General features: G+C 33.6%; 1 protein-coding gene across 1 annotated transcript in view; it reads left to right on the top strand.

The window, feature by feature from the left end:
* Nucleotides 1-27,390, top strand: part of LOC150075912 (DNA repair protein RAD51 homolog 4-like) — a 53,273-nt gene extending 25,883 nt beyond the window's left edge. Inside the window, exons 4-9 of the mRNA XM_090387209.1 lie at nucleotides 1,451-1,579; nucleotides 8,097-8,198; nucleotides 10,402-10,560; nucleotides 17,510-17,689; nucleotides 23,191-23,267; nucleotides 27,093-27,390. Of these exons, the coding sequence (XP_090243335.1) occupies nucleotides 1,451-1,579; nucleotides 8,097-8,198; nucleotides 10,402-10,560; nucleotides 17,510-17,689; nucleotides 23,191-23,267; nucleotides 27,093-27,390 (945 nt within the window). The remainder of the gene's footprint in view (nucleotides 1-1,450; nucleotides 1,580-8,096; nucleotides 8,199-10,401; nucleotides 10,561-17,509; nucleotides 17,690-23,190; nucleotides 23,268-27,092) is intronic.
* The last annotated feature ends 470 nt before the right edge of the window (nucleotides 27,391-27,860 follow it).

The following is a 27,860-nucleotide window of genomic DNA, read 5'->3' on the forward strand; positions in this document are numbered from 1 at the left end:
CTGTCATTGACCATGACTGTGGGCATTCATTGGAAAATTTATTTGGTACAGAAAACTTTTATTTAATCCTAACTAATATTAAATGATTTTTTGGTATTTTGTTATTATGCAAATATTGTAACTATTGTATCAAACCAATCAAATGATTGATTTCTACCATTGACTTATGAAATTTGGGCAGTTTATGGTTGGAAAATCACTCAGAAATCCTTCAGAGTAAACCAACCAGCACTCAAATCCTCATTAAGCAAGCTTCAAAGAGGTGCTCTAGTGATTGAGACCCCCCTTCTTTTCTTTTCTTCCTTTCCTTGGAAGAGGAGAAATGACCCTTCCCAAAACTAGTTACATTAAATATTTCTTCTGTTTCTGGTAAAGGATACCTTAAATAAAACTTCCAGCAGAACTATGAGACCATACTCTCCCAGCAAATATGAACACCAGTTGCTTTAATGGTTCCATCAGAAACTGGCTCCTCAGGACTGCTGCATGCAGCTTGGTGCTCTATTTGCTTGACTAGTCAGTTATCGCCTACTCCCTCAGATACACAAATTACAATTGCTTCAGCAGTTCCATCAGGTACTGCTTTCTCAGGGTAGCCTGTGCAAACTATTTCATACAGCTTATACTGTACTCACTTCTCAGAGCTGTCGAGAATATGCCACCTGATAGTATGGTTAACCCTAATGTTAAGGGCAATATGAAGCCATTTCCAGATGGTAAATATTGTCTCTCTCCTTACATAAATACCCTCTGCTATAAATATGCTTTGATAATACAACATTATAGAACCCTAAATATCAGGAGTAATGTAATATAACCATGCATTTAAGTAATCTAATATGTTATGAGCTAGAGAGAAGACACGTTCATATTCATAAAGATCTCATTCTAAAATCTGTCTAGTTTATATATGCATAGTATCATGTTATTCTGATTATGTAATGCCATTATGTATCTTAGTATTGTTTTTTAACATGTTTTTGTACATACGTATATAGAATCATGATTATTATAGTATTCTCATTTTATGTAACTTGGTACTATTTTCTTTATCTTTTTATGCATTTAAATAAATAAGTTGTTTCATTTGCAAAATGGCCTCACAGTTGATGATTTCTCCCCTCATATTCCATGCTATAACCTTTGCTGTGAGGTCCAGAGAAGGTCAGTGATGAACTGGTTTCTGTGGGGATACAGAACAGTATTGATTTTGCACCTGTGATCTTTTCTAGAATATAGCTAGGTAGTATCTTATCTCAAATAGTGTCCTGTTAACCATACAATCACATAACCCTGTTTTGGAAAATTGGTAATAACTTGGTAACGTTTGAGGTTGGTAGACTGTTTTTTATGGTAAGTGGTAAACAATTACTATTTTTTTTTCTTTAATTAGTATTTAACTTTCTCTTGTATATGCAAGTTGTGAATTATACTTGTAATTTCTGTTTAGTTTTGCATCATGTTGGCAGGTACAGTTGCTGTGAAAACTAAGCAGAAAGTACTCTATTTAGACACCAGTGGTGGATTTTCTTCTCGAAGAACACAGGAAATGTTAATTCACAGAGGTATTAGTAAAGAGGTAGTCTACTGCTCAGATTTTTTAAATGAATTATAGCTTTTGATGAAATAATTCTTATTGCATGTGGTTGTTGTTTTCTTTCTCTTTTAGACCTCTATTCTTAGTGAATCACAGTAAACTCATAGTGATTATATAGCACTTGATCTGTAAATACAGTTCATTATAACAAACTTGTTGGGGGGGGGATGCTGAAATCATTTTGCTATATCAAAATTTCATTTTAATGAATATTACTGAAAGTTATTTTAAAAGAATCATTATTTGTATAAATAACTGCTGCACTTTTCTAATAAAAAGAAGTAATTTGTGCTTTATTTTACTTAAAAATTGATTTTAAAAGGTAGTAATAAATAAATAGATAAAATACTGTACTACAAAAGTAAAAAATATTTTATTCAGTTTTGTTTTGAAAGCATGTTTTATTTATGAGAAATACTACACAATTGTACAGTAGATACAACTTGTTGATTTTCACATATATTGGTTTTAATGTGAACGTTTTTTACATTTCGTTAATAAGAAAATTTAACTTCGGTGCAATTGAAAATATGTGGGTACTGCAGGGGATTGGGGGGGGGAAATGTTATTCAGGAAGGTGAAAGAAATAATTTCGGCCTTTTTTTTTATAGTAAATTAACTCTATTAGAGTAAAGGGTGTGATAATGAATCCTTTTGCTGCATCTTTTAAAACTTATATTATTAAAACTTTCTATTTTCCTTCAAGTAAATGCAATGGTTGTATTTACAATATGAATTACAAAGTGCCATTTGTAATTTTCCAATATTCCCTCCTGAGTTCTAAACAAGTACATTTTAGGCATAGGTTGACTTTAAATATCCGTAAATATTTTAAATATTGCTTTTAAAGTCAATTAACAGATTCATTATAGAATTTCTAACACAAGAAGGAAAACTACCTTTATCTTAATTTAATTCTAGGTTCCTTTTTATTTCTATTTTTTTATGACATTTACTAACCTCAAGTTACAAACTATTTAGAAAATAGTTTAATAATTATAAAATAAAACAGCTAATACCTTTTATATAAAAACCTCAAACATGAAAGGTATTAGAACCTATAGTACTTAGTGCCATCCTTGGGTTGAAGAGTGAAAAGATACTGCTTGACGTTACACTTGAATTTCTCTAAATTGTAAATTTCAGGAAATCACGAGAAGGAAGATTGTTCCAAAAATCAGAAGTAGAAGGGGTAAACGAGAAAGAGGAAAAGTTAGTTCTTTATGATTGGAGCTGGATGGTTCGAGACATTGCCTGGTTGAGACATGTGTTCAGACTAATTTTATAACAGAGTTAAGTCAGAACAGTGCCCATGTAAGTATCAAGAAATTGAACATCTACAAGACAAGGTGGAGAGAATTTATGAGAGACAGGTCATTAATTAACCCGACTGCCCTTTTTTAAATAGTTTAGGAGCTTGACAGAGGTTTTGGGGTGCCACTTCAGATGTATCAACAATTTTGAGTGATAAGGCAATTTCAGATAAAAAGAAAAGAAAAATGTTTTTTTGATATAGAGGAAACAATATTTGTAATTTGCTTTAGTCAAGAAAGGTTAAAAAAAAGCACGGTAACCCCATAATCTTGTGTAAAAACCTGAATGTTGTTAAAGATGTGCATGGGAGGAGTAGAATTTTTTTTTTTTTTTTTTTTTGCAAGAAATAGGACTGAGTTTTGAAGGGATTGAAGAATTACCTGGAGATCAACACTTAAGGTATAAATGAGAAATATGCAAGAAGTTGAAGCTGTTTATGCAGAATAAGGTTTCTCAAACTGGAAGATGGAATGTAGTGTGCTTTCATCAGCAAAACTATGGATATGATTTCTGGTCAGTGGAAGAAGTCAATAATATACAAGAGAGAAAAGATTGGAAGAAAGAACTGAACCTTGGAAAATAACCACATTAGTTGAGAAGTTAGAGGATATCCATCACCTGCAGTGAACAGTCAGAGAGAAAAACATGACAATTCTAAAAATGGGAACTTCTTTATAAGACTTATGCCAAACACAATCAAAAACTTTAAAAAATGTCAAGGGCAACTGAGTTTTGCTGAACTTTTCCATTGAATTTGTTCAAAGATAAGTAGCATAAGCCAGTATATTACTATTGGACATTGGCAATCATTCATCAGCTGAGAGATAATTTTAGAAATAATTTAAGAGCTGGCAGTCAATGGATTTCTCCATTATTTTGGAATGAGTAGCGGTAAGTGCAGTGGAACAATAATTGGAAGGGAAGAATTTGTCACTTCTCTTTCAGGAACTGGGTACACTTTCTATTGGAATACCATGGGGTGCATTGAGTGAAGTCTTTTTTTTTATTGTAGGAAGTGATTTATCTAGCTCATTGATGCAAGAGTTAGAAGAAAAGTAGGCTGCTAGTAAAATTAGACTAGAAACCAAAAGGCTCAACTACGATTTGGATAAGAAGCAAGTTTTCTATGCTTAGTGTTCAAAATCAAGTTTAGATTGATTAATAACTGTTTTACAACTGTTGCAAGCTTTAGTATAGGGAAAATGAAGCTGGAGATTTGGATACAGTCCACTTGTAATATGCTACCTTGTTATCTAGAACAGCCTTGTCACATTAGAGTCAAATGCAGAATAAAAGATTTCATCCCATGAGAATAATTTCATTGACACAATTTGATCAAGCATTAGGATCAGAATTTCAAACAATAATTACCATAAAAAAGGAGGAATATAAATCATGCAGATCATCCGACTTTACATTTTTGTAATGGCAAATATGAGGCTGAGAATAGCCATGAGAGCAGGGCTCCATTTGAGAAGAGACCATTGCCAAGTTGTGATCTGAAGTACGTAGACCTAACATCGACTTTGAAGGGTTGTTGGTGAATAAAAGAGAATATATTGGGTGTGTGAATAGGATTGGCTGGTAAGTATATGAAAAAGTTATGTAAGGTTAGTAGTAATTACAAAAGCCTCAACGTCTTGATAACTTGAGTCTATGAAACTAGAAAATTACCTCACTGTTAGGAAAGTTAGATTGGATAAAGTTGAATTTCAAAGAAAATGAAGCTAAAGAATTCAGAGTGATTTATAGAGTTTGAAGAATGATGAGGCAGCAGATGAATTTGAAAGACTGGAGTAAAGAAGTTTTAAGACAAAAGAGATTCTAAATTCAGAAATCTCTGGCAAGGAATATCAGAGCAAACATATGCACAAGTACCATCTTTGAATTCATATAAAAAAACATTATGGGATTGCTATTGTCTCGAAACTTGATACTACGACATGTTGGACAGGCAACTTGTGTAATCAATATCTGCTAATATTAGTGGGTCTCGATTTCACAAGATGTCTATCGAACATGTAACATCTTTGAAGTGAAAAGAATCATAGAGTAAGTGGAGCTTGACAGGTATAGGTGGAAATGGAGTCCACTGAGATTTGAACCAATACCATGTATATTTGTGAAGTGAATTAGGAAGTTTTTGTGAGGTTTAGATCTTTTTGCAGATAAAGTAAAAGTAGAAGGGAGGTATTTTTGCAGTTAAAGTAAATGTAAATTCATACACTTTGTATGAATTAATGAAATTTTTGGACATGGTGTAACAATAAGAATATACCCAGCTCTTTGACATTGCCTCCCACATACACACCACTCAGATTCCCTCAAGTCACTAGTAATTCACAAAACTCTGAATCAAAGGCAGTACTCCAATCAGGAGATATCCTGATGAAGACAAAATTCTACACAATTAGAGAAGCTGTCAAAGGTGATAACTTTTAAATGGAATTCTAGTAGAAATTGCACCTCAACTGCACTTTGAACCTATCCAAAGGAGTATTCTCCAAATGGAATTTCCTAAATGTACCAGAGGAATAAATGTCAGACTTGAAAACCCAAGCTTTAAAGTAATCGGCATTGGATGGAATGGAACAGTTCCAAGTGCAGTTGAGTTTGGTATGGTAGAAGGTGACTTTCCAAGCTCATCATTGCAAAGTTAGAACAAAAATAGGAAGCTAATAAGTCATTAACCTCCTGAAACAGTGAAGGTAGTGAGGTAGTATATCCTCTGTTATGTATATACAGGTTTCAAGTACACTTATATGTACTAAATCTATTCCTGTGTTATTAATGTCACCTTTTTGGCCATTGGCAAGCAGCATGTTGAGACTACATGGTCAGCACGTTATGCAGTCCTAACTGCAAAGGAAGCCACTTGGCCTACACTGAATGGTTTAACAGGTGGAAACAAAAATGTGCAATGCAGAAATATAAAACTGAGACAGATGCAACCTATCGAGAAATAAAATTGAAGCTCCCACTACAAAAAATAAATTGACCTGTGTACATGCAGTTACAAAGTATAATTCAATAGAAGATTATAATTCTCAGTTTATAATTCAATAAACTGAACATTCCATTTTCATCAAATGAGTCTTTCTTGCTGCAAACCATATCCTTTCTTATCCCACCACATGACTGACAGAATACTTGTTTACACATTTACACAAACCATCAAAATATTAATGGCTTAAAGAAGAACAAAAAAAAAAAAAACAAGTAAAAGAAAAATGCTTTGTGGCCATGGGAATGAATGACACTGATCATTGGAAACTTAACATTAGAAACTAATAGTAAGTCAGTAAATAAATGGTCTAATTGAGGGGCTATTTTCATTTCATTGATTTTTATCTCTGTTTTTCTACTGGCTTATCAGACTGCAGTGGGTTTGCATTATAATCTACACCAGTGGTCTCCAAATTTTTTTGGTCGCACACCCTTATTTTACTTAAAAGGACTAGCACACACCCTGAAGTAAAAAATTAAATATATAAGTTTAATATAATTTTCTAAAATATAAATCATTTACATGTAAGTCATTATATCTAAAATCACATTTATAAAATCATTTGTTTTATTGTTTACTTCATCTACATTTGTTCAGTAAGTTAAACAAGGATGGAAGATATACTCCGAAGCAAGCATGTGGCTGCTTCGTTTCAGACTTGGGTGAAACTGACAGCATGATCAAACAAAGCCGCATATTGAAGTATTAAAAAAAAACCTTTATTTATAATTTTATTTTGAATTACTTTTCAAAAAACTAAAGTTTTCATAATTAATAAATATTGATTTATTGCGGGTTATCTTGTGCACTCTATGGATCATCTCTTGCACCCAACTTTGGAGACCACTGATCTACACAGCCTGAAAGTTAAATCCATTCAGCTTGTGCATTATTGTACTCAAGTCTGTTATATCAAGTCTGAATTTAATAAATATGTTACAATTTCAACTTGCAGGCCTACTGTAAAAGTGGCTGGACATTTTCAATATTCAATCTACAAAGAATGTCCTATTTCAATAGCAAAATATGAATTGAGTCTGTATGCTGTGGTCATTCAAGTAGAAATGACTAATCAGTAATGATTCACAGGTGCTTTCTTGGTTTTTGTCACCCATCTGTGTACTAATTCTGTAGAGAGCTTAGGAGGAATTCAAGAGGTTGCTCAAGACAATTCTAAGACTGTCTTGCCATGATGCCAGATTTAGTCAGGCATAAAGGCCATCTAAACAAGCTCCCGTCCTGTGGTTTCCCTTCTAATTTTTGCATTCAGGTGGCTAATTTCCTCGCTGGCTGCTTACTGTGTGTCATAATAGATGGAGGTCTGTTTCAACTTCTCAACCAATGTTGGTATATCTTAAGGATTTAGCCCTTCACTTACTCTTTTTCTTTCTTCCATTAACTGGAAATCCTATCCTTGATTTTGTCAGTGATGGTTGCAAATCTTACTCTGTACAAATAACACTATAACTGCTCAGATATTCATCACCAGTTTCTTGAATGCAGATCTACAAAACATTCTCCAGTAGAGAACAGAGAACTTTAATCTACCTAAAATCCAATTGTTTCCTACTTAAAAAAAAATCTGCAGCTCCCAATCTTATTTTTAAAAGCAGTAATGTCTAATGTTTCTAAGCAATAATGTCTCTTTACTTGGATTGGTCCAGATTTCCATTTTTCCATAGGATAAACATATTACAAGTATAAGTGTTATTTCTGTTGCATCCAAAAACTAGACTTTCACTATTAAGTTTTTCTCCTTGGCAGCTGTTATACTACAAATTTTAGATATGCCATATTTTTTTTCTTCTCACATTTCATTGTTAATCATTTTAACCTCTACACGCAGTGTTCAATTTCTGCTGTATCCCTTTTCTAAAAATATTTTGCTGTTCCTTTTCTTTAGGTACTTTGCATTGTTTCTGTGAAGGATAGAAAAAATAACAGTTAAATTTTTTCCATGAAATTGTATTAGAAAGTTATTGTGTAAAAAAAATTACTTGAGTAAACAGTAACTTAGCACAGTTAAATTTCAGAGGCAGGCTATTTCTGTAGCATTGAAAAGTATATTTCAGGGAATGTGCGTTAGGAAGCAATTTGAAAATATAGAAGGAAAATTGTTAATATTAATTATATACTTAATAATTAACTGAATCCACATTTCCTATCTTTATCTTTCAGAAAATTGAAGAGGGTCTTAAAAAAATTATTTATATCCCAGTTCATGATATTTTTCAACTGTTTGATATTCTTCATAAACTTCAAGTTCGGTCATATCTTGAGGTATGTTTAGCAATGTGTAACTTTTTTTTTTTTTAAGGTTTGATGCTAGTATTTATTGATGGTGTTGACCTCTGAAAAGCATTATTATGAAATATATACTACATCATAAATCAATATTTGTCATTTGCCTTCAAAATTATAATTAGCACCTTATGTACATTTCACTATTGTATACAAACTTTTAACAAAATTCATGCTTATTTTGTAATTTCTGCTGTTCTGAGCATTCCTTTTTCAACTGTAGAAAACCTAAGAAATATAATAATGCAGTCATTTGAGAACAAAAAAAAAGTATAGGCAAGTACTGATATTAGACAGAGGAAGATCATAGAAAAGATCGGCAGACCTCTTCGAGATCAGAACAGGTGGATCGCCTAATCCACGAAGGAAGATAAGATAAGATATTACTAATAATAGTAATAAATTCAGCTAGGAGCATCCTAGGATAAAAAATTCCAAAGACCATATAGTTAATTAAGAAGATTACTGCCAGAGGTGCAAACTTTACAGATTTTTTCATTGTTTGAATTTTAATAGCTCTTTATCAGCATCCTTTCTTCTTCTTTTTTTCTGATTCAAGTTTGTTTTACTTATAATTATTAAATGTACATATTTTTAAAATCAAATGAACACTTCAATGTGCTAATTTGATTTATTAACTGTTTAATTGATATTAATATTAACAACTGTGTTGCAAAGCCTGTTGAAAGGATTTTGCAAGTGTTTTGCAAAATCCTTCCTGTTATCAGTGGATTTTTAACATTTAAAAACAGCTAATTACTAATTACTCATTTTTCATGAGAAAAGAGGTTTATCTACACAAAATAAGTAGAGGCACAACCGCAGTTAAACTGTTATAATTCATTTTTCATATTGATAGGGCTGTTAATGAATAAATGAAAAACCGTTAAAGCTGCTAATTGGAATGTCACTGGCAACAACTATTTAACATGATCTGATATGGTGTTAGGAGCTATGTTTTCCCAATTTTTTCCACTTTTAAATCTGATGTCACATTTTTTTGGTCAATAGCACAATTGAAACCTTGATGAATGTGGTCTTGAGAAAGTGAATAAATCAAATTGGCAATGAGTGAATATTAAATTTTGTGTAAAATTGAGCATATGTGCCACAGAGAGAGACAGCCAATTTCAAGGAGCAAGCCTGTGATAATAAAGCATGATCACATTCTCCTGTTTTTGAGTGGTATGGTATGCTTATTTTTGCAATTGAAAGGGAATTTTGAAAATGCACCCAGGCCAGGCTGCCCTTCCACTACACATTTGGATGAAAACGTCAACAGGTCTGGGATTTTTGCAACATGATTAATGAGTATTAATTCAGATACTAGCAGGCAAGTTGGACATAAGTAAAAACAGTTGACACTGAATTTTGACTGAGGAACTGGGTATAATAAAATCGTGCTTTAAGTTGGTTCTGTGTGTGTTGTGCTGACCATCTGAAACTTCATTTAATAAAATTCTCATTACTTCTGTTATTGCTGGAGATTAAATTTGGAGCTTCCAATATACTCAATCATCTTTGCATAACACCTGACTAATACTGACCAAAAAGTTTTAAAATATTAAAATGTTGTGTTTTTACACTTATTGTTTTCAACAAAAAAAATATTTTATTAATTTTACACGAAAATGTAAACAAACATAATTTCAATAATGCTGGTGCCTCATCTATCAGTGGGTTTCACAAAATGTATAATTGCATAAACAGCCCTGGCACTTCTAAAATTATCAATTAAGACTTTAGGAAGGTAGGCAGTTCTAAAGCCATTAATCTTGAATAGGCAGTTAACAGCTAAGTTAGTAAATCATTGCAGCATTTTCAAATACTAGACTGCAGGTCAGAAATGGTTTGTCATATTGTTTAATAATTTTCTGATTTACAAATTTCATTATAATGATTATACTTTTTCATTGCAGAATGAATTTTTACTGCACTAAAGTTGTATTTTTATTACAGTAATATTTGTTAAAATGTAACATTTTTACATTATGATATAGTAAATTGGTGGAGGTGAGGAAATAATTTCCTTTCACTGAATGGTTCATTATTCTTTTGTTGGTTATACTGACATTTTACTTATATCTTTTTTTAGATAACCATATGATATGGTGTTATCTTATCAATGTGTAGTAATATGATTTAGTTTTAACATTTTTATTTTATTAATTTGTTATTACAGACACTTGATTTATCTAGTTTGTGCCTTATTATTCTGGACTCAATTGCTGCTGTCATAGCACCTTTATTAGGTGGTGACCATGCAGAGGGTCAAGGCTTACTGGCTACTTTAAGTCAACAATTGAAGACATTGTGTTCGAATTGTGCAATTTCAATTGTGGTAAGTACATAATACTTTTAACAAAATGTAGTTTGCTTTGCTTGATTGTTCCATGTACTTTTTACTCATCATCATCCGATTATGATGATGATGAATAAAATCAGAGTATGGTAGAATACTCTGATTAATGTCATCATCAGCAAAATAATTTTCATTTAACTCTATGGTATTTGTAGCTGATATTTAATTTAAAATGGCTTGAAAGTGATTAGTCTTCCCACAGAGTTTGTATTCAGTGATGAGATTCTTTCATATCTATAACAAAGTAAAATCATGTTAGAATCCCAATTGAAACAAATCCTAAAGCTATTTTTGAACATAATAGTGACAGCTTCAAGGTTGATATTCTTTTAATTCTTTCAAAAAAAAAAAAGTACAAAATGAACTGTGAGAGGTTACTATATCTCAGTATATTAAGAGCATGGCTCATACACAAATTGAAAGGACTTCCATGACTATTTTTCCCAGCAGGATAGAGTCTTGTGTCACCTGCCTTCCAGAGTTATGTTTCTTGAACAAATGAATTGGCTGGAGTATCCTTTATTCCATTATTTCTTTTTTTTTTTTTTTTTTTTCCTTTTTTTTTTATGCAGTTACTAAAATAAAGTGTGTTGAATAGAATAAAATCATCCATTTAAAATGAATGATTTTACTAAGCAGTGAATTTGCATCAGATTTTGGTTCAAACTAGAGAAAAGGGCAACAAAACCCTTCAAAGTGTTGAAAATGGTGTTCACAGAAGATCAGCTGTGTCATTTGAAAACTTTTTAGTGATTTGCAAATTTCAAAGTGCCACTTTGTTGAAGATTGAAGATCTGGCTGCCCTTCAACTTCAAAAATCAATGATTCAATCACTCATTAGCATTAGTAGAGGCATATGATGCAAGAAAGCAAGCTTATGTAGCATCAGCCAAAAAAAAAAAAAAAAAAAAAAACATTTCAGCCCTCCAATCGTTCCAAAGCCTGTCCAGCTTAACCTTAAATTTATTTAGACTATCAAACTTCCACAACAAAATATGGAAGTCTGTTCCACCAATCAACTACCCACTGGCTAAAGGCAAATTTCCACACATTTATTCTACAACTGTCTTTCCTCAATTTGAATCCATCTCCCCTCAAGTTCTTAATCTGAGCAAGAGGAAGAAGAATCCCATCAGCATTCAGCTTTCTCATCCCATTCAAGGCCTTATACACCTCAATCAGATCACCTTGCAGGTGCCTATCCAGGCACTGCAATTTGCAGAACTTAAGCCTTTCTTGTTAAGAGCACCCCTTTCTCCCCCCTCACCAATCTTGTTGCCCTTCTTTGTACTCGTTCTAGAAACTCTACATCTTTCCTAAAATGAGGCCTCCAGACCTATACACAGTACTCTAGGTGTGGCCTGAACATTGCCTTGCATAATGGGATAATCACCTTCCTACCCCTGCTAGCAAAATTCCTATATATCATTGACAAAGCTCCATAACCTACCCTGGCAGCCCATCTGCATTGCTCAACAAACTTCATATTTGACTGCACAATTCCCCCCAGGTCTTTTTCACTTTCCACTTCCCTGAATGTAGTACCACACAGTTGATGCGTTTCTCTTGGGTTATTGCTACCCATATGCAGTACTTTGCATTTGTCAATGTTAAACTTCAGTTGGCACTTCTCAGCCCATTTGCCCAACTTATCTAGATCCAGTTGCAGTAGCATACTGTCTTTACTGTCATTAACAACCCTGCCAACCTTTGTATCATCTGCAAACTTGGACATTAAACCTTATATACCTTCATCGATATCATTGATAAATATACAAAACAACAATGAGCCCAACACCGAACCTTGGGGAACTCCACTAATAACATTTAACCACGAATAGCAGTGTCCATTGATTACCACTCTCTGTCTTCTCCCACTCAATCATCCCTTTATCCATTGTAGCAACTTACCCTTAATGCCATACCTCTCCAATTTGTGCAACAGTATCAAAAGCTTTTCTGAAATCCAAGTATATGATATCAAAATTATTTTTGGCATTCATTTCCTTTGTGACCACATCATAGTATCCAATCAAATTGGTCGGACAAGACCTCCCTTTAACAAACCCATGCTGTATCTTAATTATTACTGCAGTCTTGTTTAGATGATCCTGCAATGTTTCTTTAACTAGTGATTCCATTGTTTTCCCCAGAACACAAGTTAAACTAACAGGTCTATAGTTACTTGTGTCACCTTTTGAACCCGCTTTGTGAACTGGTGAAACATTTGCACACCTCCAGTCCATGGGGACCTCCCCTGAGTCCAAGGAAGCTCTCATAATTATGGCTAAGGGTTTGTTTACTTCCTTTGCTGCCTCCTTTAATGTAACTGGATAGATCCCATATGATCTCGTGTTTGTGATCTGGTTACAAGTGACTGATGTTTGACTGTTCGCAAAGTTGCTAGTGAAATTGATTTTTCTTATGAGACATATCATTCAGTTTTAACACAAGGTTTAGGAATGCAGTGCATTCCAACCAAGTTTGTGCCACACATCCTCTGTGATGATCACAGAGCAGAGGGTTCTGGCATGTTAATATCATTGTCAGCACATTGCTATTATCCATACTTTGTTTCTTTCTTCATTACTTGTGATGAATCATGAGTGTGTCCCTTTTTTTTTTTTTTTTAACAAAGGCCTAGTCCTCTCAGTAGAAGACTTTTCTCCAAGCCCAGAAAAGGAAGTCAATCTTTGGTTAAATGTGAAGATCACATTTATTTCATTTTTTGATACATGGGGTTTTTCAGTGATCACATTGTTTGTTATGAATTTGTCCATCATGGTCGAACTGTAGTGAACTAGGAATGCAACATAACAGTTTTACAGGTGCCTCCATAGCCAGGTGGGAAGGAGCAGCAGTGCGTAGCACACGCTTCTTGATTAGACCAGGGTTCGAGCCCGTCACCACCAAATACGGAGGATGTGAAAAGGTCAGGGAATGACCACCGCATATTCCCGGAGCAATATGACCTTAGTTGCTAATGCTCCTAAAAACCAAATAACAAAAACAAAAAACAATAACAGTTTTTCAACAAATGGGAAATGCTGTTCAAAAAATATGTCCAGAAAATGGACTTCAGGGAATTTGCACTTGCATTATCAGTGCTTCTGCACACTGGGCACTTTCCTTTCAAGAATTTCTTGTGAAGCAGTCCATCACTGTGATCATCCAGCTAACATACTCGCCAGGTTTAGCTCCCTGTGATTCACCCCCCCCCCCAAATTAAAGCTCCTCTGAAGGTCACAGATTTGCAATGACTGGGGAAATTATTCAGAACATAACAGGAACTATTATAAATTCCAAAAGAAACCTATTTGGGAATGGTTCTAGAAGTTGCAGTGACATTGGAATTGGTATATACATTGTCAAATTTACTATATTGCTCCAATTTCCAAATATTAGTTCAGCCCCCAAAATATTTGTTCACACTTGATATGAATTCCACCTTTATCAAGATGTATAACCATGTCAAGCCATTGCATCTCTTGATAGATACACAGGCCAAGATGAGCTGGGAAGTCACATATCTTATAAACGTTTGTAGGGTTGACCCATTTGTTTGTTATTTGGTTTTTAGGAGCATTAGCAACTAAGGCCATATTGCTCCGGGGATATGCGGTGGTCATTCCCTGACCTGTCCGCATCCTCCGTATTTGGTGGTCACGGGCTCGAACCTCAGTCTAATCAAGAAGCGTGTGCGCTATGCACTGCTGCTCCTGCCCACCTGCCTACGGAGGTGCCGAGTTAACCCATGGCATACACATAAACCTTTTAGCTTTTAGAGCTTAAAAAAAGAAGAAAAAAAAAATTGAATATTGCATTTTGTAATACAAGTTGGAGAGTTTATATTTTCACTACAATAACTTTTCACAACTGTTATCATCACTTGAAAAATCTATATTCATGAACAAAATTTTGATGCATTGATAATTGCTTTTCTTGTCAAACAAATACAGTTGATCTGTGATATCACACTAATTGTATGACATAGTCTAAATTCTCCTATCTCCCATTTAGTTAAATCTCAATAAATCACATGCCAGCATTAAATATTACTTTTGTGCTATTTAATATGGGCCAGTTAAAAAATTTTTAAAGTTAAATCTGTTTGTATTGGCCCATTAAGTACCAAACATCACATTGTACAAAAGTAATACAGTAAACCCTCAATTTAACAGGCTTCAGAAATGACAAACGGCATCCACTGAATGAGACTTTTTATCTGTATGGGACGATGCCATAATTGCTTCAGTCTGATGATATTTACTATCAATTAAAATATTTTCACAGTAAAGGAATTACTACAAGTTACTCTGAAAATATTTTCACAGTAACTTGTAGCTAATGAGATGGGTGTTCTTGCTATTATTTATAAATATAGTATAATTGGATAGAAATACTCTATGGAGCATTTTAGTAACTTATTGAAATACCTTACCTGAGTCATGATTATAATTATAGTTCTTTCTGTTACAAAGAAACTATAAATAAGCATAAATTTCATATGCCACAGAAAAGAGCTTAGTTTATAGCAAAAACTTGTTCATAAGACAAGAAATTTGTTCTTATGCACAAGTTTAAATTGTGAATTTGGTTTGCAATTATTTTTGGTGATAATGAATTACATTCAGTATTGCCAGAAAAAAAAAAAAAAGGAGTGTAGAATAAAGTTTTACCATTATGCTGTTCTGTACACAGTGTGGGAATTGGAAAATAAGACTGATGTGATCAGACCAGTGCTGGTTTTACCATCTACTAGAAGTGAACATGAAATGAAAGAGTGATTGTTCCTTGAGCACCAAAGTCAAGATCATCAGAAATTGCTGCCATTTCAGAACATAGTGTGAGCTGAACTGCACATCTCTCCTGTGTCTGTGTTGTGGAGGGACAATGGAACAAAGAGTAGACAACAAGTTTTGTGTTTGGCTGGGCAAAAGTGCTACAGAAACATTTCAAATAAGGTGTTTAAGGCTCTGAGAGGCATCAGTAAAATGAATGAGGACGAAATTTTCAAGATTATAAATGATGCTAGAACTAGGGGACATAAATTCAAGTTACGGGGGGGAAATGTTTAGATTGGACTGCAGGAAGTTTTATTTTAGCCAGCGAGTTATAAATTACTGGAATAAGTTGCCTTCATGGGTGGTAGAGGCCGAGAGTTTGGGGAAATTCAAAGGTCATCTGGATAGTACTTTCGGGTAAGGGAAGCGCGTAGGATGATAGGTTTAATTTCCTTTTTTTTATTAATTATTATTATTTTTTTTATTATTTATTTTTTTTTTATTATTTATTTTTTTTTTATTTTATTATTATTATTTTTTTTTGTTTGTTTTTATCATTGTTTTGTTCGGATTTTTAAAAATTTTTTTTTTTTGGCTGGTGCAGCATAAGCCATAGGCTTTCTTGCACCATGCGGCCATTACTAATACTAATACTAATAATGAAACAAAAATATGGAGAGAATTGTCTGCCTCGTTTACGTGTGTTTGAGTGGCATAAACATTTCACCCATGGAAGAGAATCACTAGAAGATAATGAATATCTGGGCCCAGCAAAAGTGATTTGAATGCCAGAGTTGATTGAAAAGGTATGGGGAAATCGTACCATTTCCAATTGCCAATGACCAATGTGCAACACTCCGAATGATTTCAGAAGATGTGTGCCATTTGAAAATAATAACCCAGGATTTGAAGAAAACGAAGCCCTGTGTGCAGTTTGTTCCACATTCATTAACAGATGATTAACAACAGGCATGAGTTGAACTCTACAGAGAACTCATTGGGGTCACTGAAAGCAAACCCAACTTCCTGAATTCACTAGTTACAGGTGACGAGACATGATGTTTTCGGTACAATCCTGCAATGAAGTGACAAAGGAAAGTGTGGAGTGGAATGGCAAACTCTCCCAAAGCCAATAAAGATCAAAACCATTCTCATCACTTTCTATGATAACAAGGGAATTGTGCATAAAGAGATCATGCCCAGTGGCTAAAGTGTTACTGCTGCCCACTATCTCGACATTTTGAAACGTTTGTTGCAGAGAATCATTGTTTGTGGTCTCAATATGGAGAAGATGGCATTTGGTTCCTCTTGCACAACAACACGCCAAGCCACAAGGCTGCTTTCATTGTTTATGAGTTTTTGGCTAGCAAAAAAAAGTCTACATACTGTCGCACCCACTGTATTCACCAGACTTAGCACTGTGCGATTTATTTTTGTTCCCGAAGCTCAAGGCATCACTGAAAGGCTGTTATTTTGATGACATCAACACCATTCAAAGAGCTATGATGAGAACATTGAACAGTATACCAGACGTGGCCTTACACCAGTTGTTCCAATCACTTTGTAATCGTTGCATGCAGTGTGTGGATGTGGGATGAAGTTACTTTGAATAAACCCAAGTTAGTTTACTCATACAGAGGATCATTATTTTTTCTAACATCAGTCTTGTTTTCCAATTGCCCCACTGTGTAGTTTCCCTCAGATGCTGTAGTTTGAAACTTTGTATCTCCATTTTGCTTTTTCATAATGGTTTTAAGAGGGATGATGTATAAATAAAGTATGTAAATCTGAGCATTTCAATAAATTGAAGTTCCAAGGCTTGAAATTTTCTAGTTCTTCTACTCTACACAATTTGTAAGTGCAGTAAAATACAATAGTGTATTACAGTGTTTGCTTTTTATTTCATAACACAACACTTTTTTTCATAACATTCTAGCAACTTTGGCAACTTATGTATCCTGAATTTAATGGAGACAGTCCCTATATAATCTGGTCAATTGCTGTATTTAATGCTAGCGTATGAATGATATTTTAAATATTGTAGAATGATTTTAAAGATAGTTAAATAAAAGATATCAATTGAATTGCCAGTGTTTTTTGTTATACTTATGGAACTGGTTAATTGTTGATTACATTTTTGTTAGGTAAGTAATCATACTGTTGAAGGAGAAAATTCTAGGTATAAGCCAGCTCTTGGTAATTTCTGGAGTCACATACCCTCTGTTGTTCTTCAGATTGATAAAAAGAATGACAGTTTCCTATCTACAGGTATAATAGGTCCTTGTAAATATCGAGAAATTACTTTGAATAAGAGTTGCAGACAGGTAATTTTTTTTATTGTAATAAAATTACCATTTTTATCTTTGAAAGCAATATATAAATGATAAATAAAGTAATTTTGTTATTATTAGTTTTTTATTATACAGCCGTATGAATTACACATTTATCTTTGCAAAAAAATCATTCAATATTTTTTTTTTTTTTTTTTTTTTTTATTTATTATTTAGTTTTTATTTCCTATATTGAACATAGATAATGTTCAATATAATGAACATTATCTATGTTTTGTTCCAAAATATGTACTGTGTCTTTTATATGGTCAATCATGATATTTTACTGTTAGCACAGGAAAAAATGAAGCAAGGAATCATTTGTTTTATCCATAGTACATGTGATTAATAAATGAGCTTTTCCTAACTTGAAAACTGAAAATATATGCTTTCAAGGACTTATACACCACACCTTCTTCATAAATACCTTAAAATTAGAGAAGCAATTTGGAAGTATAGTACTTCCAAAGTGTTCTGCAAATGTGGAATCCCTCCCCAAACATGGATTTGCCGCACATTTGAGATAATGTGTTTTTTACATGTATACCAAAATTTTCTAATCTGTTGTGTGCTGTTTTTTTTTTTTTTTTTTTGCAAAGATCCCCCTTTTTTACATATTTAGCTCAGTCCAAATAGTCTCCTTAAAAAAAATAACCTAACTAGGTAGTGCCAGACTTTGATGGTCTTGTAACTCTGATTCACACATTTTTAGATGCCTTGAGACCAATGCTAATTTCTTGTTCCAGGGTCCCAGCAACATTAGATACGTTGGAGCAACTGTGCCACTCCACCCTTGATAAATCACCTTGCTAGTGCACAATATGGAGAGAACAGATTAGTTTGTTTTACCCTTTCAACTCATATTGCACTCATTGCCGTCATATATCAGGGGTTACTAGTTAGTTTTCTTCGCAACCTGTATAAGAAAATGTGTAATTCATAATGTCAAGTAAATATTATGATAGCATATTTTTATTTATATGCTGTAAGGAAGCCCCAGCTTTTTACATAGGAAGACTACTCTTACTACAGAACACAAAGAAAGATGCATTCAATATAATGTATGATCATGTTTTTTTTTTATGTTGCACAGCAAATTAAGGGAATATATCACAATGCAAAAACAAAATAATCTTTATACACAGATTATTAACTTAGATTCATTATTTGTGGTCTGTGAAAAATCATTGGCACTCCAGATGTGGACTATGGTTTGCTAGTTGGTGACCCCTGACAGTGTTGCCACCTCTTGTAGATTTTCATGATTTTGTCTAACATTAACATTTTTCACCTGATGTGTTTTGTTTTTTAATGCTTTAAAGATTACAGTGTTTTGTTGTACAGAAATGTAAATTAACATTTATTTTATCCTTTTTTATGGTTTCTGAATATTCAGTAAGTACTAAAAGTGAATGTATATGTGTATATCTGGTTTCATCTCCCCTTATTTCCCTCTCTATTGTGTGCAGTATTACCATATGTGTTCTTTTTCTTAGGTTAAATACAATAGGATCATAATTTTTTTTCCCATTACAAATAATTCCTTAGGAATTATTACATTTATGAATGTTTTGTTAATTTTCAAAATTTAAATTGTGGTTGCCAATATTAGTTCCTCACTGTTTATTTTTAGAATATAAATTACTTTCTTTTTCCCAAAGGTAGCAGGTTTGAATCCCGCCTCAGGCTTGGATCAGAGTAGAAAATGCAAAAAAAAACTTTGGGAGGTGTAATATGACCACAGAAGTCAATGCACCAACAACAAAAAAAAAAAAAAAAACTTTCTTTTTCAGAACTTATGTTCAATTTTCCCCTTTTCCCCACTTTTCATGTTTGTGTTTTAGATTTATAATAAGACCTCAGAATTCAGACTAATAGGAAGATACAGCAGTAATTAGTGCAGCATAAATTCATGAAAGGTATTGTAGAATATAATTATATAAACATTTAAAAGTGATTCATAAAAACAAGCAAATATATTCAAATCCAACAACATATGTTAATATACAGTAGAGCGTCAATAATACAAACTGATTCGAACCGGGTACTTTGCATTTCCGGTTTGTTCAAATTTTCAAACTCGTTAAAAATACTGTCTGGAGACTTAAAAAAAAGGGTTTAATAAGTTTAGAAATTAAAAAACTAAGTTGTACTTAATGTATTTTTATTCATAGGTAACAAAACAAATGGAACTTTCAGTCACGATAACACATATTTATAGGCCTTTAATGAAAATAATCACTTATTTTTTGCTGCACCATTTTCGAACTTCATTTCTTTGCTGCCAGATCTCTCACTCTTTTCAGCAAGAGTAATTGAGTTGGACAGCATTCAGTTTGTTGCTCGTACCAAGCCATCGCAGTCTCTAGCGCTGTGAATGCCTCAGCATGCGTAGGCCCAATGTTGACATAATTTTCTTCATTTATCATTTTCAGGATCTCCAGTTTCTTTCACATTTGCAGTTTCGTTTTCATTTAAAACAGGAAACCTTGAAGCATCAGTGTCATTGTCCAGCCACTTTCTTGCATCACTTTCGTCGCAATCTTCAAACCCAGGGATCGACTGAAACAAGTTGAAATGGTTTCTTCTGTAAAATGGGCCACAGTTTTTTTCAAGAATTTTTTAAATGGTGTGCAGTGAGTGATTCCCACGCATTAGCTAACATGTAGCAGCTGTCCTTGAGACTGAGCTTTTTCAAAAAAGCTACGATGCTTTCTTCATTGTTTTCTTCTAAAAGTAAATGATGCAAGACTTGTTTTTTGTAGATCCTCTTCAACTTTTCGATGACTCCATCAGTTGGAGGAGTGAGGAAATATTTGGTGGAAGAAACATGACCTCGAATCCGCTGTCTATTTTCTTTAATGTTTCCATTGAAGGATGTGATAATGTTGTCTATGATAAGCAAGACCTTGCCCATTGTGCCTTCTCGTTTACAATACTTCTTGACATTCGGGATAAAATGGTTGGTAAACCAATCAGTGAACACTTCTGAGTTCATCTATGCATTTTTTTCCGCTTTATAACTTGCAGGGAGGCAGGAGACATTTTAAAACAACGGAGTTTCTTTGATTTTCCTATCAACATCAATGGCAAAGCATGAATCCCATTGCATTAGCACAAACCATAGCTGTAATTTGCTCTTTGCTCACTTTAAATCTGGGAGCAGCTGTTGCACGGCAAGATTCAAGAGATTTTTGAGGCAGTGACTGCCAGTTTATTCCAGTCTCGTCAGCATTGTATATGTCATCTTTAAAATATCCTTCACTTTCTATAAGATTGATAAACTTTTTTTAAACAATTCCGTTGCAGCAAAATTACAAAATAAAATTCCCCTTCAATGTGAAGAAAATCTGAGGGACCACCTAATTTTTTGTTGAAATCCAGTGCCTTTTCACACAACAAAAGTCCAGATATAGGTTCTCCTAAACTTCATCTCTATGTGAACTACAAATAAACAGCACCTTCAAGGGTTAGGTCATTAGCTGTTCTCATAGTTTTTCTCTTTTTTTACACCATCATCTGAATCAAGTTTTGATGCAGACTTTCAAATTTTTTCCTTGTTGTTTTTAATGTCTGTTATGGTTGACTTTCCAACCTTGTAAAGTTTTGCTAACGAAGACCAGCTTTCTCCCCTTTGAAAGTCTGTTTAAAATCTCAATCTTCAATTCAATTGGTAAAAATTTCTGCTTCCTTTTAAAAGAAGAAGGCACCATAACTACAGTATGGTAAAATAAAACTCTGTAAATAAATGTTCAGAATCTTCTCTTCATTTTATGTCCAGTGATGTGCTGGAGCTGGCTTGCACTGGCTCACACGAGCCGATTGTTAATTAAATTTTCAAGAATTTTGCTAACCAGTTGTTAAACTGACAATGGCTATAAACTGTAGAGCAGCACACACTTTAATCTACAATGGCTAGCAGCATTTGGGCCATGAGAGAGAGAGAGAGAGAATCTTTATTGCAACTATAGTACATGATGAATACAATACAGACCTGTAAATAGAGTTGCAGCTCTCATGGCCAAAGGCCAGGGGCTCACATCTCTAGCCTGTAGAATGCTATATGTTGTGACTAGAAAAATCCAGCCAGGGCGCGATAATTTTGGCACCCTTTTTGCTTCCTTTCCCCCAACCCCTTTCCTACATGGCAGCCTGTGTATGGATTATCTCCACCAGCAATTTTACAGGAATATTATTTCCAACAAATATCCACTTAATTTTGCCTGGGCTTCTTAAAGTAATGGCATTCCCATGCTCAACATCTATCAAAGATTTAGCATTACTAAAATTGTCATGAACCTGATAAGGTCATTACGGTAAGAATAAGTAGCCAATACATATAGCCAATTGATTCACACAAAATGTTTTTGTTGACTTTTGCCAAGCTCTTCTATCCATAGCCAATCTATGGTTGAAGAGCTTGGCAAAAGTCAACAAAAACATTTTGTGTGAATCAATTGGCTATATGCAAATTGCAATAAAAAAAGTGAATATTTTATTATTGTTTTATATTTTTGAATTCCAAACTGTAAAACTTACGGTAAATATATACACACATATTGTCTTTTTTTTAGCGAACCAGTTGTCTCTCACACGTCATGTTAGTAGCAATTTGTGTGTGCCGTGTTCTTTGTTATTGATTCACGCCTATCTTTTTTTATTGTTTTAATTTTACAATCCCCCAAAAAAATGTCAGTGAACAGAAATATAAATTGCAAAGTGTGTTGAATAACAGATTACAAAGTGTTATATTTAGTTAATACTGTATGTATATTAATTACGTTATGTATGCAAGCATAAATTTACTTTTATTTTGCTAACCTGTGAATAATATTCTTCCGATTTTTACATACCATTTAATTTTGTTAATTGGTAAGGTAATAAAAGTAGAATTGCCGTTTAATAAATTTGTGCTTTGTATCTTCCTTTTTATAGCCTGTGGATAAAATTCCTCCAATTTTCACATAATTGCCATTTAACAGAATCAAAATTCAATTCACAAACATGATCACAATAACCGGCGCTTGCTGCAATTATTTTATGGCACCAGCATAAAAAAATAATAATAATAATAAATAAATGCTGGCTCATTTGGATTATTGACTTTCAAATTTTCGACGCTTACTATAGATATGGTATTAGGATAAATATGATGTAAAGAAAAAGAAAATTTTATGAAATGTTAAAAAACATTCAAAACAAAATTGAATACATTAGCATTAGTAGAGGCATATGATGCAAGAAAGCAAGCTTAAACAGCATCAACAAAAAAAAAAAAAAAATATATATATATATATATGAAGCAGTCAAATCAAATTGAACATAAATAATATGATTTTTTTTTTAAACAGTAAACTTTAATGTGTTATATGTTAACCATAAATTTAATGAAATACAGACAATCACTCCAGAATCTTTTTTTTTTTTTTTGAAGAAATCAGAAAATTTCTGTGGCAATACATGTTGTATTGCCAATTTGCTTTCATTTCTCTTAGAGCATGAAATTATGTTTTGAATTCCTTATTGTAATTATCAAATTTAATAGGCATATCAAGGCAGCTTCTACCTTGATGTAATTTTTTTTTAGTATATGTGTGCTTGTTGATGATTTCGCAAAGTGATCCTTTAGTGATGAGTTTGATCTCTCTCTCTCTCGATCAGTTTACTGTTGTGTTTTACATTCACTTATATTGTAAGTAAATGTAGTGGAGGTTCATAGACATTAGTTTCCATTAACTTAAAATAAGTGTACAGAATATTGAGAAATGTCACTAATTGATATAATGCAAGTTGGAGTACATTTCTTCAACTATTTTAATGATAAGGGTTTTTGGTTACTTCTACCACTTTAACCCATTTATGCCTAGTGTCCTTTATATAGTCTGCCTTAAAAAATATTCATAGAAAACGTGCTTACATAGAAAATGTAAAACTACTATGCCCACATGTTCCAGGAGTCTGGAGAAAACATACTCAGTGTTGTTTGTGACTTTTAAGCGATAGGTTTTTGTTGCCACTTTTCAAATATGCTAAATTTTTGAGTTTCGATTTTCACACAGGTCAATGTTTCAGTATTTGTCAGTTCTCAGATTATCATTTTTTATTGTTTATTTTAATCAAAATGCATTAAATTTTAACCAATATAAGTTTTAAGTTTACCAACTGAAATTTGCTTGACACCAATTTGCCTTTACAAATTGGTGTCCTATATTTAGGATGCAAGGCATTTGCATAGTAAAATGTCTGACAGCAAGGATATTACAACCGCATGATTCTTTCGGTTTACACTTGGATTTTTATCCTGGATCCAGAGTCTTTGTGTAGTGGAAGCCTGCAGTGACTTATGCCCCATACTCTGGACATCAGAGTTGGCGTGCATAGTATGGGAGCATAAGCCACCCCAGGCTTCCACTAAACAAGGATCCCGGATCCAGAATAAAAACTTCATATGAGCAGCATGGTCTGATAATAGGTATCGGTAAGATCCTAAACCTGCCCGCACACCAACCCTGATACCCAGAATACGGGAGCAAAGGTCGCCCTAGGTTTCCACTATACAAGAACCTCAGATCCAGGATAAAAACTTGGCACCAGCAGCATGGGCTGATGCCCAGAGTATAGGAGCAAAGGTCACCCCAGGCTTCCACTACACAAGAACCCCAGATCTAGGATAAAAACGTGGCACTATTCTATTGTCTAATCGAGTTAATACTCTCCTATAAATTAGCTGCTGGCAGCAGCTGTTAATTGTCTGAACACTCAAGTTTCTGGAGCATCAGCAAGAAATCTTCAGTCAGTTTAGTCTGTCTTCAAGAAGTAGGTAAGAATTAATTAATCTCAAATTTCTATTGTAATTTCTATTGTAATGGCTCAAAACTTAATACTTTTTCTATATGATAACCTTTCTGGAAAATAACCAGATAGCGTCATTCCTAGGGCTCACAATACTGGTCAAAATCTTAATACCAGTATTTCGGTATTTTTAATTTATGAAACCGGGATACCAGTATTCCAAAAAAAAAAACATTTTTTGCAATAAATTTTGATGACAATTAGGTGCAATAAAGTAAGGAAAAAACAAGTAATTACTTGAATTCACATTTTAAATCAGATTTTTATTACAATAATAAATATTCTAGCAAAAATTATTAAACATACAGTTATTCTAAAAACAAAAAATAAGCATCTACACTACCTGTCTGAATAAAGTGAGCTCTTAAGAAACTCAATAGCGTTATAGTTTAGACTAGATCTAATTTTGGTACATATTTAATTAGCGGCAGAAAACGTCCTTTTGGATTCTGTGCTGGTTGGTGCTTTTTACTGAGATAGTCGTAGACGAGTTGCAGTTTAACCCACCCTTATTTCCTCATCTTCAAAAAATGTTATTTCCTTTTTATCAAAAATAAAAAATATTTCCTTTTTGACTTTTTGTGGCACTATCCGTATTAACAAAAGAAAGGGACTGGTGGTTAAGCTTGGTGAGGAAACCAAATCTAAGTTGTGGGGGGGAGTTATTTATTTATCTATTAATTTTTATTTCCCTGTACCTTAGTATCACCATCAGTGGCTATTGTTATGATTTTCGTACAGCAGCTCCCCTCAAACACTAAGCCTCACAAGTTACTTGATTGCATTAAAAAATGAGAATTTCCAGGAGCTGAGGGATATTCCCCCCACACACGAGTATTCATATTATATTTGAGGTGTCAGTTTCTCAAGAGCAATGACACAAATGTAAAACAAAAGTCATTTATCATACAAATCTACTTACAATACATAACTGGTGTTCATTTACATCTAATCTATTCATTTTTCTTATTTATTCTGTTAATACATGCTAACATTTCCATAAAATTTCTCTCAATTAACAATCTCAACTCTCTCTACAGCTTCAAACACCAAACTAATTCAATCTTAATCGCTTCCTCATATTTCTCTTAATAGCCAATATCAATTCTCTTCACAACAGCAATCCATAAGTCTCTAACTTAATGCTAACAATTCCATGTAATCTCTCTTAATTTAGCAATATCAATTGTCTTTACAACTTCAACCAATAAACTAACTCAGTACTAAACATTTCCTTATTTCTCATGTTCTTCAACTTCACCCTTGCTCTAAAATCCCCCACTTTATCTAAGTACCATTTCCAAAACAACACAGTTCAGTGGACCTACCTTCCTTCTCTTTCACAGTGGGATTCCTTTGTGTGGGTTTCTTCCACAGAGTGTAGTGATCTCTCTCTCTCTCTCTCTCTCTCTCTCTCTCTCTCTCTCTCTCTCTCGAGAGAGAGAGAGAGAGAGAGAGAGAGAGAGAGAGAGAGAGAACTGGATCCAAACTGAACCCAGAACTACCACTGGAAGTGTGCAACCCCTCCAAACAACAATCACAAATCACCCTTTTGATGCGAACACCTTATTTATTTCCTTCTCATTTATATATTTATTGAATTGATTGCAAATTACAATCGTCCCTTGTACTACTTTTTTATACACAAGCTTATGTGTAAACCCCAGAAGGGTAATATGTAAATGCATGCAAACCCCAGAAGGGTTTGCAGGCATTTACATATCTCCCCCTATCTAATTTAAACCTGACCCCAAGGTGTTATTCTTTAAATTCACTCTTTTTTGTTTGGCGGGAAAAACAGAATATTTTACCCACACAACAAAATGCTTTCATCTTTTACCTCTAGATCACCTGTTCACAATACCTTTGAACTGCTCCATACCGACACCCTTTCCCAAAATGCACTAAATGTCGCATGTGGCATCCTCAAGTAGAGGTGTAATAGAGGGATTAAACTATTGTTCAGAAGCTTTTAATTTTAACCCTTCCGCACCTGCCATACTCCTTATTCACCATATATCACAATGTTCACTATATTCCTTAATTGCACTACCAGGCCTACTGCCACTAATGGAAATGTTTCCGTAATGATGTTTTTGTTATTCCTTAAGTGCTTTACTTCCACACACACACTATAATTGAAATAAGAGAAATATATTTGTAAGATTTTGTCTTACAGTTTCATGACATTTTCAGGTTTCCATGGCATTTGTACCGTGTATAACAATCCCTCATTTGCAAATTCAGCAGTATTAATGATTTATTCTGTTGTTTTTTCTGGTTTAATAAACCATTTTTAATGGTTTATTCTGATGATTAATTCCCATAAAGGTTATAAAATCAACAGAATGCAATTCTGTTGATTTTATAACCTTTATGATGAATTAATCATCAATAATTATTTTTTAAATTAGTACCAAAAAACTGGTATTTTTGTATCAATACCGGAAAAAAATGACCGGTATTCGGGATCCCGGAATCTCAGTATTGTAAGCTCTAGTCATTCCCTAATGATAATACATATATATATATATTTTTTTTTTAGCAGAATGGACCCTAAACAGTTCTACAGCAAATCCAAAATTCCCTCAAAACTAAATGACATTTTTGATTCAACTGAAGATAGCTCTCTACTGATGAAGGATAAAGAAAAAGAATTTTTTATTACTTTATTACCACCCAAGAATGCAACCAGGACTATTACTCATAATGATTCTTGTGAAGAAGATGGTCTGGGAATGATAAATAATTTGCCTGGAAGCATGCTTAATGCTCAAGCTGCTTTAGATGATTCTTCAATTGAAGATGAGGAGTCTGAATCTCCTCCAAAGAAAAGGGAGTAGTAGACTTAATGGACCAGAATATATCAAAATGCAGAACTGGCATTAGAGGGAAAAAAATGGTATCCTAGCCTTATTACATATTTGATCAATGTAGCTGTGAATAATGCCTGGCTACATAGAATATGCAAAGGCAAAGATGCAGTGAACATATTAGGTTTTCATAGAACTATAGTTAAATTTTATTTAGAGCAATATTGCAATACCGCAACAAGGACAGCGAGGAAGACCACAGCAAAACTTGAATGAAAGTCGATTTGTCATGCGTGCACATTGGGTCATTCCCCGAGAAAATCAAACACGATGTGCACACTGTCATGTGAAAACAACCACAAGATGTGAGAAATGTAATAGAGGATTACGTGTAAAATGCTTCAAAGCTTACCATATTCAGTAACACTAAAAAAAAATTATTTGTTTTTGTAAGGTATTTTCCTAGCATCCTATATATAGGTCACCTTGTATTTTCATTG

The sequence above is a fragment of the Mastigoproctus giganteus genome, chromosome 13 (assembly GCF_048544385.1).
Source record: "Mastigoproctus giganteus isolate SK-2022 chromosome 13, ASM4854438v1, whole genome shotgun sequence".
Lineage (NCBI taxonomy): Eukaryota > Metazoa > Arthropoda > Arachnida > Uropygi > Thelyphonidae > Mastigoproctus > Mastigoproctus giganteus.